The sequence below is a fragment of the Panthera uncia genome, chromosome D4 (genome assembly GCF_023721935.1).
Source record: "Panthera uncia isolate 11264 chromosome D4, Puncia_PCG_1.0, whole genome shotgun sequence".
In the NCBI taxonomy this organism is placed as follows: domain Eukaryota; kingdom Metazoa; phylum Chordata; class Mammalia; order Carnivora; family Felidae; genus Panthera; species Panthera uncia.
In genome coordinates, this window is record NC_064807.1 from 59,055,806 (window position 1) to 59,071,583 (window position 15,778).

General features: G+C 48.2%; 1 protein-coding gene across 3 annotated transcripts in view; it reads right to left on the reverse strand.

Annotated features, from left to right (window-relative positions):
- TBC1D2 (TBC1 domain family member 2) overlaps positions 1-15,553 on the reverse strand; it is a 56,787-nt gene extending 41,234 nt beyond the window's left edge. Inside the window, exons 1-3 of one of the 3 annotated variants that reach the window (XM_049627138.1) lie at positions 14,904-15,549; positions 10,421-10,562; positions 4,137-4,284 (exon numbers count right to left, since the gene is read on the reverse strand). In XM_049627138.1, coding sequence (XP_049483095.1) covers positions 4,137-4,284; positions 10,421-10,562; positions 14,904-15,269 — 656 coding nt within the window. In that variant the 5' untranslated portion in view covers positions 15,270-15,549. Of the gene's footprint in view, positions 1-4,136; positions 4,285-10,420; positions 10,563-14,903 lie in introns of all 3 variants that reach the window. The other 2 variants (XM_049627146.1, XM_049627154.1) reach the window with 2 other exon arrangements.
- Positions 15,554-15,778: the final 225 nt, after the last annotated feature.

The window sequence follows — 15,778 nt, forward strand, 5'->3', positions numbered from 1 at the left end:
CTCTGGAATACCTTGACTTCCTTTCCCAGAGTATGACCCGGGCTCATGACAGAGCTCACAGCAAGCTGTAAAAACAGCCAGGGCCCAGGATGCGGGAGACAAAAGCAACCCCAATCTTATGGGGGCTCGCAACAGCCCAGGGCAAGTAGCCCATTTCTTGCACTTTTCCCTCATGTTTTCTGTGGGTTATTACAAATGTCAGGACGGAAGTCACCAACTGATCCTCTGAAACTTCCTTCCTTTCTGTCTCTGCATGTTCTCTCTTCCACTTCTGCTGTTTGTGGCCTTCATCAGGCACTGATCTGGCTTAAGCTTGGTGAGACCCCCCTGGATACACCCTGGCTGGATGGCTGGACTCCCCTCCACCGCCCCAACAGGCTCCCAGCACATCCAGTTCCCTCCAGCTCCCCCTGAGGGAAAATCCCCTGCAGGCCACCTTCTTTGTCTACTCACACCAGGGGGCTCACCCATTACACCTCCTAAGTCTCTCTCTGCAGCTCGTATGTCTCTCCTGAGTTTCCAGGTCCTTCCATCCAAATGTCTCTTGGGCTACTTTTACCTCCAGCCAGCAGGCCTAGAGGACACTTATCGTCTTTCCCCTAAGACCTGCTTCTGTCCTGGCATCAGTATCACTACACTCCTAGTTACTTGAGAGAATTCAAACGCTGAAGCCGACAGGGAAATTCTGTAAAGGAGCCACACAGAGCCAGGGGTCTCTAATCCAAGTCCAGGTAACAATCTAGTCTGCTTCCTAAAACATCCCTGTCTGTCTGAAGTCCACACAGAAAATAAGCACCACAACAGATCAGTATTGGATACAGTATGAATTCCCAAAAGCTTCCTTCTCTTTGGTTAGACAAATGATAATAGCAGCATGTAGGGGATAAGCCTAGGAATTCCTCGGGCTTACACCCATGGGTTAACAAGACATAAAGAAATACAAAGTCATAAAACGCTCAATCCTGAGTTTGGGCAAATCAGACTGGCACCCCAAGAATAGGGGGGTGTAAAGGCACCCCGAGAATAGGAAGGTGCAAAGGTGCCAGGAATAGGAAGGTGCAAAGGCACCCCAAAATAGAGAGGGGGTGCAGAGCCCCCAGAATAGAGAGGGAGAGGCAAAGGCCTAAAATAGGAATGGCACAAAGATGCCCAATACATAGGTATATGAAATAAACAAGATTAGATATTCAGGGTGGAAGCACCCCAATTTAGTACTATAGCAGAAAAGCCACTTTCACAGGAGAATAGGGCCAGGTTAGGTAAATTGGTGAATTGGACTATGGACCACTGCGTTGCAGACAAAGCAGCCCAGAATGGAGATGGTTAACAAAAGAAGAAGTACCTTACTAACCCTGAGGTTACTCCCCCTACCTGTCTCATCCCCTAGGCTAAGATAAACAGAGGTGCACTCTCGTGTCTGCTGTAAACAACCTTCCTCCTGGTACCCAGATTTTGTTTTGTATTAACCCAAACCCCTCACCCCAAATATTCTCAAGGCTCCCTTTCCCTCATGTCCACAAGTTAATGTTCACAGATTCATTGTCCCTTTGTGCACGTCCATCGCCATGTTTGTAAGCCTTCTGATCCTAATAAAAACGGGGCAAGGACCCTTATTCGGGGCTCTTGTCTTTTCCCAGACATTAGCCACCTCTTGCTTTAATCCTACATCCCGCTTTTTTCCTAGACAAGAGAGAACTTTAGACCCAGAGTCTATGACAGCAGCAAACAATATTTATAAAGTACTAAGCACAGTTCTAAAGCAGTTTGCATGCATTAACCCATTTAACTCCCACACTAATCTTGTAGGGCAAGCACTATTGTATTCACTTTTACTAAAAACTTAAGTGAAACAGAGAAATCAAACAAGATGCTTAGGACAGCACAGCCCATGACTGGTGGAGCCAGGATACAAATCCATGCAGTCAGCCTCTAAAATTCAGGCCATATTACTATCTTCTTAAAAACTATTTAAATCAAATCCTGCTAGCGGGAAATTGTATATACATGAATAATAAATGAAAAAGTAGCTGAGAAATTATCAACATACAGTAAATTAAACATATTAAAATTGAATTAAAAAAAAAAACTAAAGGTATGAAATTCCAGACTTCAAGTTTTATTACAAAGTGGCAATAATTAAAACAGTATGGTACTGGCATAAAAATAGACACATAGATCAATGGAACAGAATAGAAAACCCAGAAACAAACCCACAGTTATATGGCCAATTAATCTTCGACAAAGAATGAATGAGTATACAATGGGAAAAAGACAATCTCTTCAACAAATAGTGTTGGAAAAACTGGACTGCTACATGCCAAGGAATGAAACTGGATCACTGAATTAAAGACCTAAATGTGAGACCTGAAACCATAAAAATCCTTGAAGAGAGCACAAGCAGTAATCTCTCTGACATTGGCTGTAACAACATTTTTCTAGATATGTCTCCTGAGGCAAGGGAAATAAAAGCAAAAATAAACTATTGGTACTATATCAAGACAAAAAGCTTCTGCACAGTGAGGGAAACAATCAACAAAACTAAAAGGCAACCTATGGAAGGTACTTGAGAAGATACTTGCAAATGACATGTCCAATAAAGGATTGGTATCCAAAACATATAAAGAACAGATACAACTCAATACCCCAAAACCAAATAATCCTATTAAAAATGGCAGAAGACATGACACTTCTCCAAAGAAGACATCCAGATGTCCAACAGACACATGAAAAAATGCTCAACATCAGTGATTCAGGGAAATGCAAATCAAAATTACAATAAGATATCACCTCACAAGCCTGTCAGAATGGCTAAAATAAAAAACACAAGAAATAAGTGTTGGTGAGGATGTGGAGAAAAAGGAACCCTCTTGTGCTGCTGGTGGGAATGTAAACCGGTACAGCCACTGTGGAAGACAGTATAGAGTTTCCTCAAGAAATTAAAAATAGAACTACCCTACAATCTAGTAATCACGCTACTAGGTATTTACCCAAAAAATACAAAAACATTAATTCAAAGGGATACATGCATCCCTATATTTATTGCAGCATTATTTACCAAATTACGGAAGTAGACCAAGTATCCATCAATAGATGAATGGATAAATAAGAGGCGGTATACACACACACACACACACACACACAATGGAATATTATTCAGCCATAAGAAGAATGAAATCTTGGCATTTGCAGTAAGATGGATGGAGCTAGAGAGTATAATGCTAAGTGAAATAAATCAGTCAGAAAAAGACAAATGCCATTATGATTTCACTCATATGTTTAAGAAACAAAACAAATGAGCAAAGGGAAAAAAGAGAGAGAAAGACAAACCAAGAAATAGACTGTTAACTATAGAAAACAAACTGACGGTTACCAGAGGGGAGAAGCGGGGGGTGGGGGGAGGGGAATGGGTGAAATAGGGGATGGAACTTAAAGAGTACACTTATCGAGATGAAAAATAAAATGAAACTCAGGTAAAAAATTTTTAAAAAGTAGGTTGCAGGGGCGCCTGGGTGGCTCAGTCAGTTAAGTATGCCACTTTTGATTTCCACTCAGGTCATTATCTCATGGATTCGTGAGTTTAGGCTCCACATCGGGTTGTGCATTGGCAGCACGGAGCCTGCTTGGGATTCCCTCTCTCCCTCTCTCTCTCTCTCTCTGACCCTCCCCCGCTGTGCATGTGCAAATTCTCTCTTAAATAAATAAAAAAAAAGTAGGTCGTATACAATCACTCTGGAAAAAAAAAGTTAACAATTTGATGCGTTTCACATATGAGGACACTTGTGACACGATCATCACATTACATTCAATATGATCTCAGTTATGCGTATACCTGTATCGACAATGAAGAGGAAAGAGATATACCACATGCTAAGAATGCTGTCTGGGAGACAGGATCATGGGTAACTGAAAACCTATACCTTTCTAGATGTTTCTAATTTCCTACAAAGAATATGCACTACTTTAACAATCAGAAGCACAAATGTAGTATTTTAAAGAAATGATGTGACGAATTAAAAATAAAGCCCCTCACCCTCTCCCCAGGACCACATCCCTGCAGGGATCACACCAGATCACTGTAAGCTCCAAAGAAGGGGCTGTCTGCAACGTGGCCGGCCCCTCGGTCCCACTGCACTTACTGTATTTCGGTTCCCAGATGCTTGAGGGAAATATTCTGAAGGGCTAAGGGCATGGCAGGCACCGGCTGCAAGGCGGCTGCCACACCCACGAGCCCAGGGGGCGTTTGCACAGGGCACAGGAACTCCTCCAGCTCCACTTCCTCTTGCTCTGCGGAACAGAGAAACAGGGTAATCATCCACCTGGGTCGCTGCACTTGTACATACGAGACAGAGGCGCACTGGGCTGGGTTCCCACTGGGAACAAGTGGGAGTCAGTGGGCTGCCTGAGCAAGCCTTCTTTGGAAGGTTAAGAGCAGCCAAAGAGGCAGGCTTTTCATTAAATGTTCTTCCAGGAAAATGATGCATCTTACTGAGAAAGTCTTCCTGAAAACCTTGTTAAAATATGCAGAACTGCTGATACTTCTACATCTGAGAATCTACCCTAAAAACGTTACCTGACATGCAGACGAAGCTTTATGAGCCAAGGGGTTCATCCTGGCACCGTCTGTCCTCACACTGGAAATAACTCCCTCAAACTAGAAGTAAAGTTCTGGGGAGGGGTTAAACAAATCATGATGCCTTCTGAAAATAGGATATTACTCAGCTGTTTAAAACAACACTAATGAAGAATGCTTAAAATCATGAGGAACAGGTGTGGGATATAAAAACAGCTAGTAAAAAAATTGGGTTAGAGCATCATGATCTCAACTGTAGAGAAAGTCTCACAGAAATACACTCTGTGGTATGGACAGAGGTCAGAAGGGCATAGTGGGATCAGAAGCAGGCTGTCCTCATTATCGCTTCGTGTTTTTGCCCAAATTGTCTATGCTAAACATGGGTTATTTTTTATAAACAGAAAGATAATGTATACTCATCAAAAGTAGAAGTTTATAAACAGATTTTGTAACATGGAGGCATTAGGGTCACGATACGTAGTACCGTAGAGCAAGGTAGGGTGTTTGTATTATTATATGATCTGAAATATGTTTAAATAAAAGGCAAGCGGGGGTCATAATGTAATGTGAACACTGGCTGTCTCTGGGTGACAGGATTATGGCTACTTTTTCTTCCACTTTTCTACTTTTTGTAAATGTTCTGCAACGATTCTGATACAGTGAGTGCTTCAAAACACTTAACATTAAGGAACGTTTTGAGGCTAAGGTAACATTATTTGAAGTATAAGAGAGAGGAGGTGAAATACTCAGAAGTTAGTTTTGAGTGTTACAAAAAGCAGGGGAGGATTAAGACCACCTGTTGGGCGGCAGGATCTGGATCAGGCAGCTCCTGAGACACGGAGGGCAGCAGGCACCTTCCACTGGAGCCCTTTTACTGAGAGGGTGAAATGTAAGGGAAGAAGGAATTTTACCTTTGCACTCCATTTTCAAACAGGGTGCAGGTGCAAAAACACTGACTACAACCGCAGGGGCGGGGGAGCTGTTCCATCTACTCACAAACAGACTTTGCAATCAATATATTTAATTCCTAATAGGCCCTGTCACATCCGGCAGATGGGCCACGACTTGGCCCAAGTCATTCTTTTGAGCTCCCTGTCTTCAATTCACTCTCTCACCAAACACTTCTGGCATCTGCCCTGAGGTTTCTGGTGGAGCTGGAGAAAGTTAGATAATCAAAGGCATAGGAAGCTCCCAGCTTAAGGAGCAGGGAGAAGTGTGCACTTCAGGAAGACCAAGTGAGTAGAAGATGGAGGGCAGGCCAGGCAAGGTGCGGGCGAGTTCTGGGAGATGAAGACAGATTGTTTCACCACAAGTCAGGAAAGGCTTCCTGGAGGAAGGGCACTCGAGCAGGGCCTAGAGGGCTGGAAAGGATTTTGAACTGCTAAAGGAGTGAAGGAGGATGCCAGGAGGGAACAGAGGAGATGGGGCTGGGAAGGACAAATGGGCAGGAGGGGGCTAATAGGGGATCTCATCTGGCTGGACCCACGGGACCCCTGAGGGTTTCAGCAAAAGCTCCAAAAAACCTGGGTTACAGCTGTGGTGTTGGAAGAACCGAAGCCAATCCACGTTTCTGTTAGAAGGGTGCTGTGACCAGACTGGAAATCGCATTTTCTCTTCTGGCCCCAGGTTCCCCATTTTTAAATTTAAAAAAAAAAAAAAAAAATTTTTTTTTAATGTTTATTTATTTTTGAGAGACAGAGAGAGCGAGCAAGCTGGGGAGGGGCAGACACAGAATCCGAAGTAGGCTCCAGGCTCTGAGCAGTCAGCACAGAGCTGCATGCGGGGCTCGAACCCACGAACGATGAGATCACGACCTGGGCCAAAGTCAGATGCTCAACTGACTGAGCCACTTGGGCGCCGCATGGTTCCGCATTTTTAAAATGGGAAGGATACTCTCCATCCTGTCTCCTTCGGAGGTAAAGTATATCAAAATATTTAGGAAACCATAAAAGCCCCATTCTGTGGACTTGCATCTTTCTTTTTTTTTTTTAATTTTTTTTTTTAACATTTATTTATTTTTGAGACAGAGAGAGACAGAGCATGATTGGGGGAGGGTCAGAGAGAGGGAGACACAGAATCTGAAACAGGCTCCAGGCTCTGAGCTGTCAGCACAGAGCCCGACACGGGGCTCGAACTCACAGACTGTGAGATCGTGACCTGAGCCAAAGCCGGCCGCTTAACCAACTGAGCCACCCAGGCGCCCCATGGACTTGCATCTTTCAAAAGTAGTCTTTAATCCAGACTTTGAGCTGATTCAAAATAATTACGGTTTTCTTGTTTATCAATACTTTAACCATCTTTAATCTCCCTCATGCAGAAGAAACAAAAAATGTACAATTTGCCTAAGATTTTTAATGTCTTGGCAAGTACTTCCCTAACTGCCAATATCTGTTCTCCTTTAATGTCCACCTTTGGCCCTAAATCCACCCTGAGGCCACACGAACTAAGCCTTGGGGGTGAATGTCACCCACTGGCTGGATTCGCCAGTGAGGAAACAGTGGCTCAGGAGGATTTTCGTGGCCAGGGTCACACAGCCGGTAGCAGAGCCACGCACTCAAACACAGTTCCTTGCTTGTCCACTAAAACCACGTGGCTTGTCAGAGCAGGTTTTGTGGCAGGCGGACGGTTCCAAGATGAGAGGGGCTGCCCGGGAAGGCCCAGTGGGAAGGCCCCCAGCGCGAGGAGGTGTTTGAGAGATGGGTGGCACGTGACAGTGATGTCACAGTGAAGGTTAGCACTTCCTGTGGGTAAGAGGATTGGTCTGGGGCCTCTGGGCCTCTCTCCAAGGCCGCACAAGGAATTCTCAGCAGCGTTCATCCGAATTCTCCCTTTGCCTGAGCTGCAGGGGCTGCTCCACCACCAGTAGGAGGTCACTGCCCAACCAAAGGGCCTGGGCCAGCCAGTCACTTCCCTGCAGGGCCCTGGACATGGTGGTGGCCTCCTCGGCATAAGGAGGGGGTTATGAGCCTGCAGATTCGGGTTCAAATTTCAGTGCGGACATTTTCTTGCTCTGCTACCTTGACCAGGTAGGTCCACTGGCCTCTGGGGGCCTCAGTTTCTTCTTCTGTAAAATGGGTACAACACTACCTCATAAGATTGATGTGAGGATTAGATGACATGAAAGAAACACGTAAAGTGTTAGAAACGGTGTAAGTGGTATGCATGTTTTTACAACAATATATTCTTACCTAAGTGCTATTTTGTGTAAATCGTGTCCTACTTTGGCAACATATTATCATTAATCTGCTGGTTTGCCCTTGATCTTTCTCAGCTCTTGTGGAGACCAACGTTTAGGTAAAGCATGAAATAATGGTGTAAACGCTTAAAAGCTGCAGACAACGTGCCTTGCAGATTGCTCAACAGCAGTGATAGGACACTTTTTACCAGATGAAGTGTCTGTGACTCAAAGGCAGATGTGAGTCAGTTGGCTTTCAGTGTCCCGGAGCCGGCTCTGCTTCCTCCCAGAAAGGGTGGGGACCGGCTGTGGGGCAACCTGCTCCAGACAGCAAATCCAGGTCGCTCACAGCTCCACAAATGTCCTTCTGGGTGGGCCGGGAAAGGTTCGCAGGGGACATGATCCAGAGGGTAAAGGCCCACATCCCAGCTTCCTGCATCTCCTACCAGGGTCCTCCTTGGGAGACTGGTGTCCTGGTCATTATGACAACTGCTCTCTCCCTCCTCCACCCCCCGGCCCCCCGCCACGTCTCCAGTAGGAGCTGGCCCCGGAGAGGCTCACTAAATGTAGTAAACCAAAGCCACAGAATTCAAGAACCTGGAAAGGATTCAGCACAGCAGAAGAACCTGTGGGATCCCAAAGCCAGTTCAGTTCCAATTTCAGTTCCGGACACACCAGAATTCTGTCATCAGGAGGGTTTCTTGTCACTGCAAATCTGAGGCTGATCTCGGCCAATTGTGCCAACTCAGGCTGCAGTTTCCCACACCAGCCGGGGCTGTCTGGCTCTCTGGCGGAGAGAGGGTGGGTTGCAAGTGCAGACGCACAAACAAACGCTTCCCCAGAGAAAGCCCTTACTCACATGAAACACCCGGAAGGTTCTCGGAAGAAATGACTGATAATTACTATTAACAACTGAAAAGAGCAGTTATGTTAAGAGTAGTAATGTACACATACACATATAACAACAAGTTATTAGAACAGTTACTATGTATTGAGCACTTACTGTGTGCCTGGCATTAGTCTAAGGGCTTTACCTTCCTTTCCTCATTTAATTATGGAATCCAATGCAATCGTTCACAAATATCCAATGTGCCAGGTAGGGCACCTGGTACTGGGACACAAGTGACAAAGATATGGTCCCCACCCGAGGGCAGGGACCTACAAGGATGCTGTAAGGAGAACACAGCGTGACAGGCCTTGTTAGAACCATGCGAAAAAAGCGTCGAGGGCTCATACAGAGTCCAGCCAGCCTAGCACTGGGAGGCTTCTAAGGGGAGCCTGGCAGGAGTAGGAGGCGACACTGGAGCGTGGCTATGAAGAATAAGCGGGAATTTGCCAGGCAGACAAGCTTCTGGTGCTGCTGAAGCGCACACGGCGTGAGGCGGGCACTGGGGGAGCAGGCAGAGGTGAGCCGAGGGAGGATGAGCCCTAGGCACCGGGCTAAAAAGCTGGGCCTCGGTCACAGGTGGGGGGGCTCCAGCGCTCACTTTAGAAAGTCCGCTCGGCCTGCAGTGGGGAGGATGGGTCTGAGGTGGCGGGCCGGTTCACGGGCACGGGTGAGGAGGCTACTGTGGTTTTCCAGCCAGGGGCTATGAGGCCAGAGCCAAGGTACAGCAGCGAGGAGGGGCCGGCCTGGTGCGGACACCAGAGGGTGGACACGGCCAACATGGTGACCCACCGGCCTGGCCAGCCCAGACTGCCGAAGGGGCAAGGGCAGCGCCCTGTTACCGGACAGCCGGGTGAATAAAAGGCCATTTAACGACGGGAAAGAAACTGGGGGAGCAGATGGTCAAGGGCAGAAGAGCTCGGTTTGGGACACGGAAAACACTTGGGTACAGAGTTCTAGAGGTGCCTGGCCACAAGTCGCGCCCTCGCCTATTCGGTCTCCCTGCTAACCGAGGATGAGGCGTTACAGACATGCTGCAGCTCTGAGCTGGGACAAGGCTCCGAGCCCTTACAGGGGCAGCTGGGGGTGGTCTGTCCTGATTCTCTACCTGCCAACCATATGGCTGGCTGCAGCGTGGGGGTGGGAGGGTGTGATCTCCAGGACTCCTCCATACTTGGATGTTCTAGGATTTGGGATCAAGCAACTTCCTTTGTAGGCCACGTGGAGGTGAAGGATTCCGCCTTAAGGGAATACTACGGGTAAAATCACTGACCTACCCAACGCACACACAGAAGCATTTGTGTAGGAGGCAGCAACAATAACTGCGTGTTCTCATTACCCTTCTGCACAGCAACCCCGTGAGAGTCTCATTTCTTCGGACCTTCCCATGGCGGTCATCGTAACAGTAGCTGACGCTTATTGCGCTCTGACAACGTGTGGCATGCTTCCAACCACTTAAGGTGTATGGACTCATTTGATTTTCATAACAACCCTAAGAAGTAGGTATAGTTTATCACGCTCATTTTATACGGAAGGAAACGGAAGCTCAGGAAGATCAAGCAACTGACTTTTAAGACCACACAGGATTAGGATTTGAACCCAGACGTCCTGGCCTCAGGGCCCGTATTCTTGCCCTTGACACTACACTGTGCCCTAACTGATCCTGAGTCACATCCCTGGCTCTTTGCTTCTTTAGCAGAGGCTCCTCCCACTCACTCCCAACAGGAGGGGAAAGGCTTGGTCACCAAGACCCCTGGGTGTGTGTGCAGGAGGCGAACCCACTGGGTACCTAGCTCGAGGCGCAGGGCGGGCCCATTCCCAGCCAGGGTGGCATCAGGGACGACGGGAGGTGCAGGCGGGCTGTTGTGGAACTCCCAGCGCTTCATCTGCAGCTGCTGCAGCCAGTACAGCATCACTTGCTTGGTGGCGGCCTGAGAAGCACAGGGGTTAATTGGTATGGCCCTGTGCCCTCAGCGTGGCACTGGGTGTGGGGTGCAGGAAGGTCATGGGAGGCTTAGTGACTCTCTCCCTCCCAGGGAAAACAACTATCACTGCAGATGGGTGCCTGCTTCTGAAACACCACCTGCTTCTTGGCCCCAGAAGAGAATCAGGCATCAGTCCCAAACTTACAGGTTCCTTAACCTTTCTGGGTCTCAGTTTTCCCATCTGTACTATGGTGAAGATACCACTCATGTCCTGGGGCAGTTATGAGGATGAAATGAGGTAAGGGAAGTGAAATGCCCAGCATAGTACCAGACACACTGGAGGTGCTCAAAATGTGCTCACTGGACAAAGGAATTTGGAGGGGATAAGAGAGGGAAAGAACTTTGAAATTCTGACCTGAGTGGGGCCCCAGCACCTCATTGTGCAACATCGCAATGTCTTAACTGACTGTGATATTGCGATTTATAAGAAACGTATATTTGATCATTCAAATGACCCAGATATATTTCTCATATGTATTTGATCTTTGTCCATGGTTTCTGGCTCACAGCTCCTAAAGCCCTTGGAACTTCCTGGGATAAGGGCGATAAAGCTGACTTTTGTTGTGTTCATACGTTAACTCTTGGAAAGCCCTTAGGGAACCTAATGAGGGGGACTGGTTGCCAGGAGAACCAAACATGTGATTAGAGGCTTGGAACTTTCAGTAGGCTTTATACCCTGCATAGAGCCCAACTCAGACCTTGAACTCAGGGCCCTGAGATCAAGACCTGAGCTGAGATCAAGAATCAGATGCTTAATCCATTGAGCCACCCTGAGATGCCCCAAGGCTTGGAACTTTCAGTCCCACCCCTACCCCCAGAAAGAAAGAGGCTGAACCAGAGAATAGCCAATGACTTAGTCAGTCATGACTATGTAATGAAGCCTCCATAAAAACCCAAAGGACTGGGTTTGGAGAGCTTTTGAGTTGGTGAACATGGAGATGTGGGGAGAGTGGCATAGCTGGAGAGGGCATGGAAGCTCCTACCCCTTCCCCATACCTTGCCCAATACACTTCTTCATCTGGCTATTGATTGGTATCCTTTATCATATCCTTTAATAAACTGGTAAACATAAGTGTTACCCTGGGGGTTCTGGGAGCCCCTCTAGCAAAATAATCAAACCTAAGGAGGAGGTCACTGGAAACTCCAATTTGTAGCCTGCTGTCAGCAGCACAAGTAACAGCCCGGGGCTTGTGACTGGCATCTGAAGTGAGGTGTGGAAGTGAGGTGGGAAGTCTCGTAGGACTGAGCCCTTAACCCATGGGATCTGATGCTGTCTCCGGGTAGACAGTGTTAGAATTAAGTTGAATTCTAGGACACCAGCTGGTGCCTGCGAATTGCTTGGTGTTGTGGGGGGATCCATGCCCCATGTTTGAATTGGGTCCAAGAATCCTAAAAGACTGACTTTTTATGGAACAGAGAGAATCCTTCCTCTGCTTTGGGGATGCACTGAAATCATGGATTTGGTTGGGGACTGGAAAGCCATATGCACACAGTAACAACATAGTGGCACCCTCCAGGCACCCCAAACAAGGTAATGGTTGATACTGGTCATTCATTTCCCAGCACTGGATGGTCCAAATACCTACTTTCACATCTATTACATTGTTGGATCCTCCAGGAGGGAGGCAGGGCAGGAGTGATCAGCCTTCAACAGATGGAGAAACTAAGGCTCTGAAGTTGCCCAGGCAGGTGGTGGTAGAGCTGGTCCCGGAACCCGGGTCTCCCCTTTTAGACCAGAGCTTTGTGGCAATTTATGGCCAGGGGACTGTGGCTTACACAGAGAAGGGCTGAGATCACCTGGGCCACAGCAGCCGGGCAGCTCGCTGGGAGTGGATGGTGAACTTCACAGAGTTGCCCACAATCAAGGCCAGGTGAGAACACCAGCAGGCAGCAGGCTATGGGCAACCAGGGCAAAGCTCCCCCTTCTAAGTGATCCACAGATGATGTGTGCATGAGGCCAGGGGCTCCATGAGAGAGGACCTAGGCCTGTCAGGAGGTGCCACATGAGATAAAATGATGCCTACCAGTCTTCTCTTTCCATACACTCTCCCTAAGAGACCTCAGTGCTACCCAGGGCTTCACCATGACCCTGTGCTGACAAGCTCCCAGCGCATACCCAAATACCTCATTTTAGTAATTCACTGGACAAGTGTATATTGAGCACCTACTATTCATGTCATGGCCCCATCCTCTTAGAACTTAAGAGTTTACCAAAGGGGTGTCCTACGGCCTCCCCAGCCTGGGTTCCCTAGGTCGTGGCTGGCCCGACTAAGTAGTCAGCCACCCCTCCCTTGCGTTCCTCCTCCCTCACATCCCTAGTCACCCCCATCGGTCTTCCTCCCCCGTCACAGCTCTAGCTCAGCCACCATTCTCTCTCGATCACCTCCAGATGGACTCCCTGCTCAGCAACCTTGCCTTCTCATTTTTTCTCTACCCAACAGCCACACTGAACCTTCTAAACATTCTAATCTCACAGGGCTTCCTTGCTTAAAGTTCTTCAACAATCTCCCACAACCTATAGGACAAAGTCCAAGCTCCCAGGCCTACCTCACAAATGCCCCACGCTTGGGCCTCCACTCTCCCACTCCATCTTTTGGGCCCCTCTGTACCCCAGGCTCCTGTGATCTGCCTGGACACTCTGGGCTGTATCCTGTTTCTTGTCTTTGCTCATGGGGCTCTCTCGGCCAGGAATGCCCTTCTTCCTCTTGTCTGTTCATAGAAAACCGAATCCCTTTTTCAGGACTCAGATGTCATCCCCTCTGTGCTGCGCTCCTGGATGGACCCTTCCACTCAGTGGAACTGACCCTCCTGTTCACCATACTTGTCTGGTACAGACTTATCAGGGCGTCTCTAAGGAACATTTCATGTGTGTGCCAGGCCCCCTGTGAGTTCTCTCACCAGACCTTAAGCTGTTTGAGAACCAGGGGGCAGGTCTGATTTGGCTCCATACCCTGGTGCTTAGCACCGAGCCAGGCACACACATAGATCAATGGAACAGTAAAAGCCATGTGTTCAAGACTCTGTAGACAGCAGTTAGCCTGTGGGAGGAAACACATGACCCGTAAACCACCTGATCTCTAAAATGCCTGCCTTCCCTGGCCTGGAATTCCTGGTTTGCATTATTTTGTCTGATTTTCCCAGCCTGGTCACTGGCCAGGCCCAGCCATCAAAGGGGAACTGAAGCTGTGGGCTACATACAGGGTGCTCAGTAGATTCCCAGTTGGCTGGAAGAGGGGGTCAAGGAGCAGGAAGACGGGGTGGGGTTGGGGAGGCTGTTTCCTGGCACACTGTTCTCTGGGGTGTGTGAATCCTGGAATTCTTAACCCAGATCTGTCTTTCCACTTAAGTTCTGGGGCAACTCCTCCGGAAATGAACATTAGGACCTCAGTTCTATTACCATGTGGGTTCATTAAACAAACATTTATGGAGCACCCACTCGGGTGCTAGGCTGTATTCTAGATGCTGGGATTAATTAAATTTGTAGGTCCTGGATGCTTACACATCTTGTTTTAAATCTCACAAACTACCTAGATTCTGGGAGATTAAGTAACTATCCCAGGGTTACACAGCTAGTTAATAGTAGCTGATGTAAAATTTGAATCCAAGCCTGTCTGATTTCAAAGCATATGGCCTTACCACTGTTTCAGGCATTCTCAGTTAAAGACGATAATAAAACAAAACCTACTAATGGTGAAACACATTGAGATAAGCCTGTATGAACCTTCTAGGCCGATCAGTGAAACCTAAGTATTTTATCTCCCAATCCCTGCCAATGTTTGCTCAGCATTCAATTCCCTCCGCCAAAATATCAAGAAAAGTGATTCAGAGTCCTTGTCTTGAGAGGACTGCACAGCTCATATCTTTACTATCCTTCGGCCCCAAGTAAGAAAGTTAATGTAACTGCATTGTTAAGGCACACCAAAAAGTAAAAGTTTTGAAACAGTACTGAGAGGTACAAAGACTAAGGGATTTCAAGTGTGGGTTACACCACTCACTAGATGCCTGACCTCTGAAGTAACTGGCTGGTTACTTCATCTCTCCAAGACTCTGTTTCTTGATTCTAATGTGGGTACATCATTCCTGCCTGTTATGGGAGCTCAATGAGAAAATGGGTGCAAATGCGTCTTGGAATGCACTAAATCCTGGGCACCCACGGTTCACTGGGTGAGATCAGGGTCTGTAATACTCGTTCCAGTAAATTTACTGTGACCACCCACACGTGCCAGGCTGTGCCCTGGGAACTCATCCCGGCTTTAAAAGGAAAAAAAAAAAAACTGCCCCATTTACCTTCAGGGTAATAATTCGGCTGGGAGTCTTGATTTCAAAAGTCCCCTCCTCGGCGTCTGCCTTGCAGTCAAAGACCGCACTGGAGAGGTCGATGCTGTCCAAGGGATTGGCATCCTGCGCGGTCCGTGAATAATACAGGCGACGTTTCTTCTCGTCGTAGAAGAACCAGCGGGATTTCCAACCCCGGATGGGCCCTTTGCCGCCAAATTTATTTAAATAACCACAGAGTTTCTTGGGGGCCGCCTCCAGGGAACGGGAGCAGCTCTCCGACTCCTCCTGAGGCAACACCTCTGGGCCCCTGGCAGGCTCTTCGGACCTGAGGACCGAGGAGCTAGACTCTGCGGGATTCTCCTGGGCGCCCTCCATCTCCACTAAAGACCGTCGAGGCACTGGAGGTCCGCAGCCAACTCTGGCCAAATCCCAGAGACTCAGCGGGTAACTCCCAAGAGCGAGAAATCTGGGCGGGGGCGGGGCCACGGGTGACGCGCCCCCCTGGAAACCGCAGGAATGCGGATGGCTACAGTAAGTTAACCTTTGACTGCAAACTCAGGTGGGGCGGTTGGCCACGCCCCTCCCAAGCTCTCCGCAGCCAGGCCACACCCCGACACGCCCTCGGCCGGCTCTCCCCATCCCACCCGCTTCCGGCTTTCAGGCTCCGCCAAGTCAGCCATATTTAGTGAGGGCAGCTGCAGGGCGTGTGGGGGCCCTCAGGTTGAAAACACGGTGACACTGAGCAAAGTTAACTGGAGGCAGGGAAGCGGGAAGAGATGCCTGTCTCTGACTAGACTGCCTTGGTAACTCGTGTAATAAGGTAGAAGGATGGTTCTTCTTGCGTCTTAAGGGCAGTCCGCCTTTACCCCGCAGGTGCCGCGCGG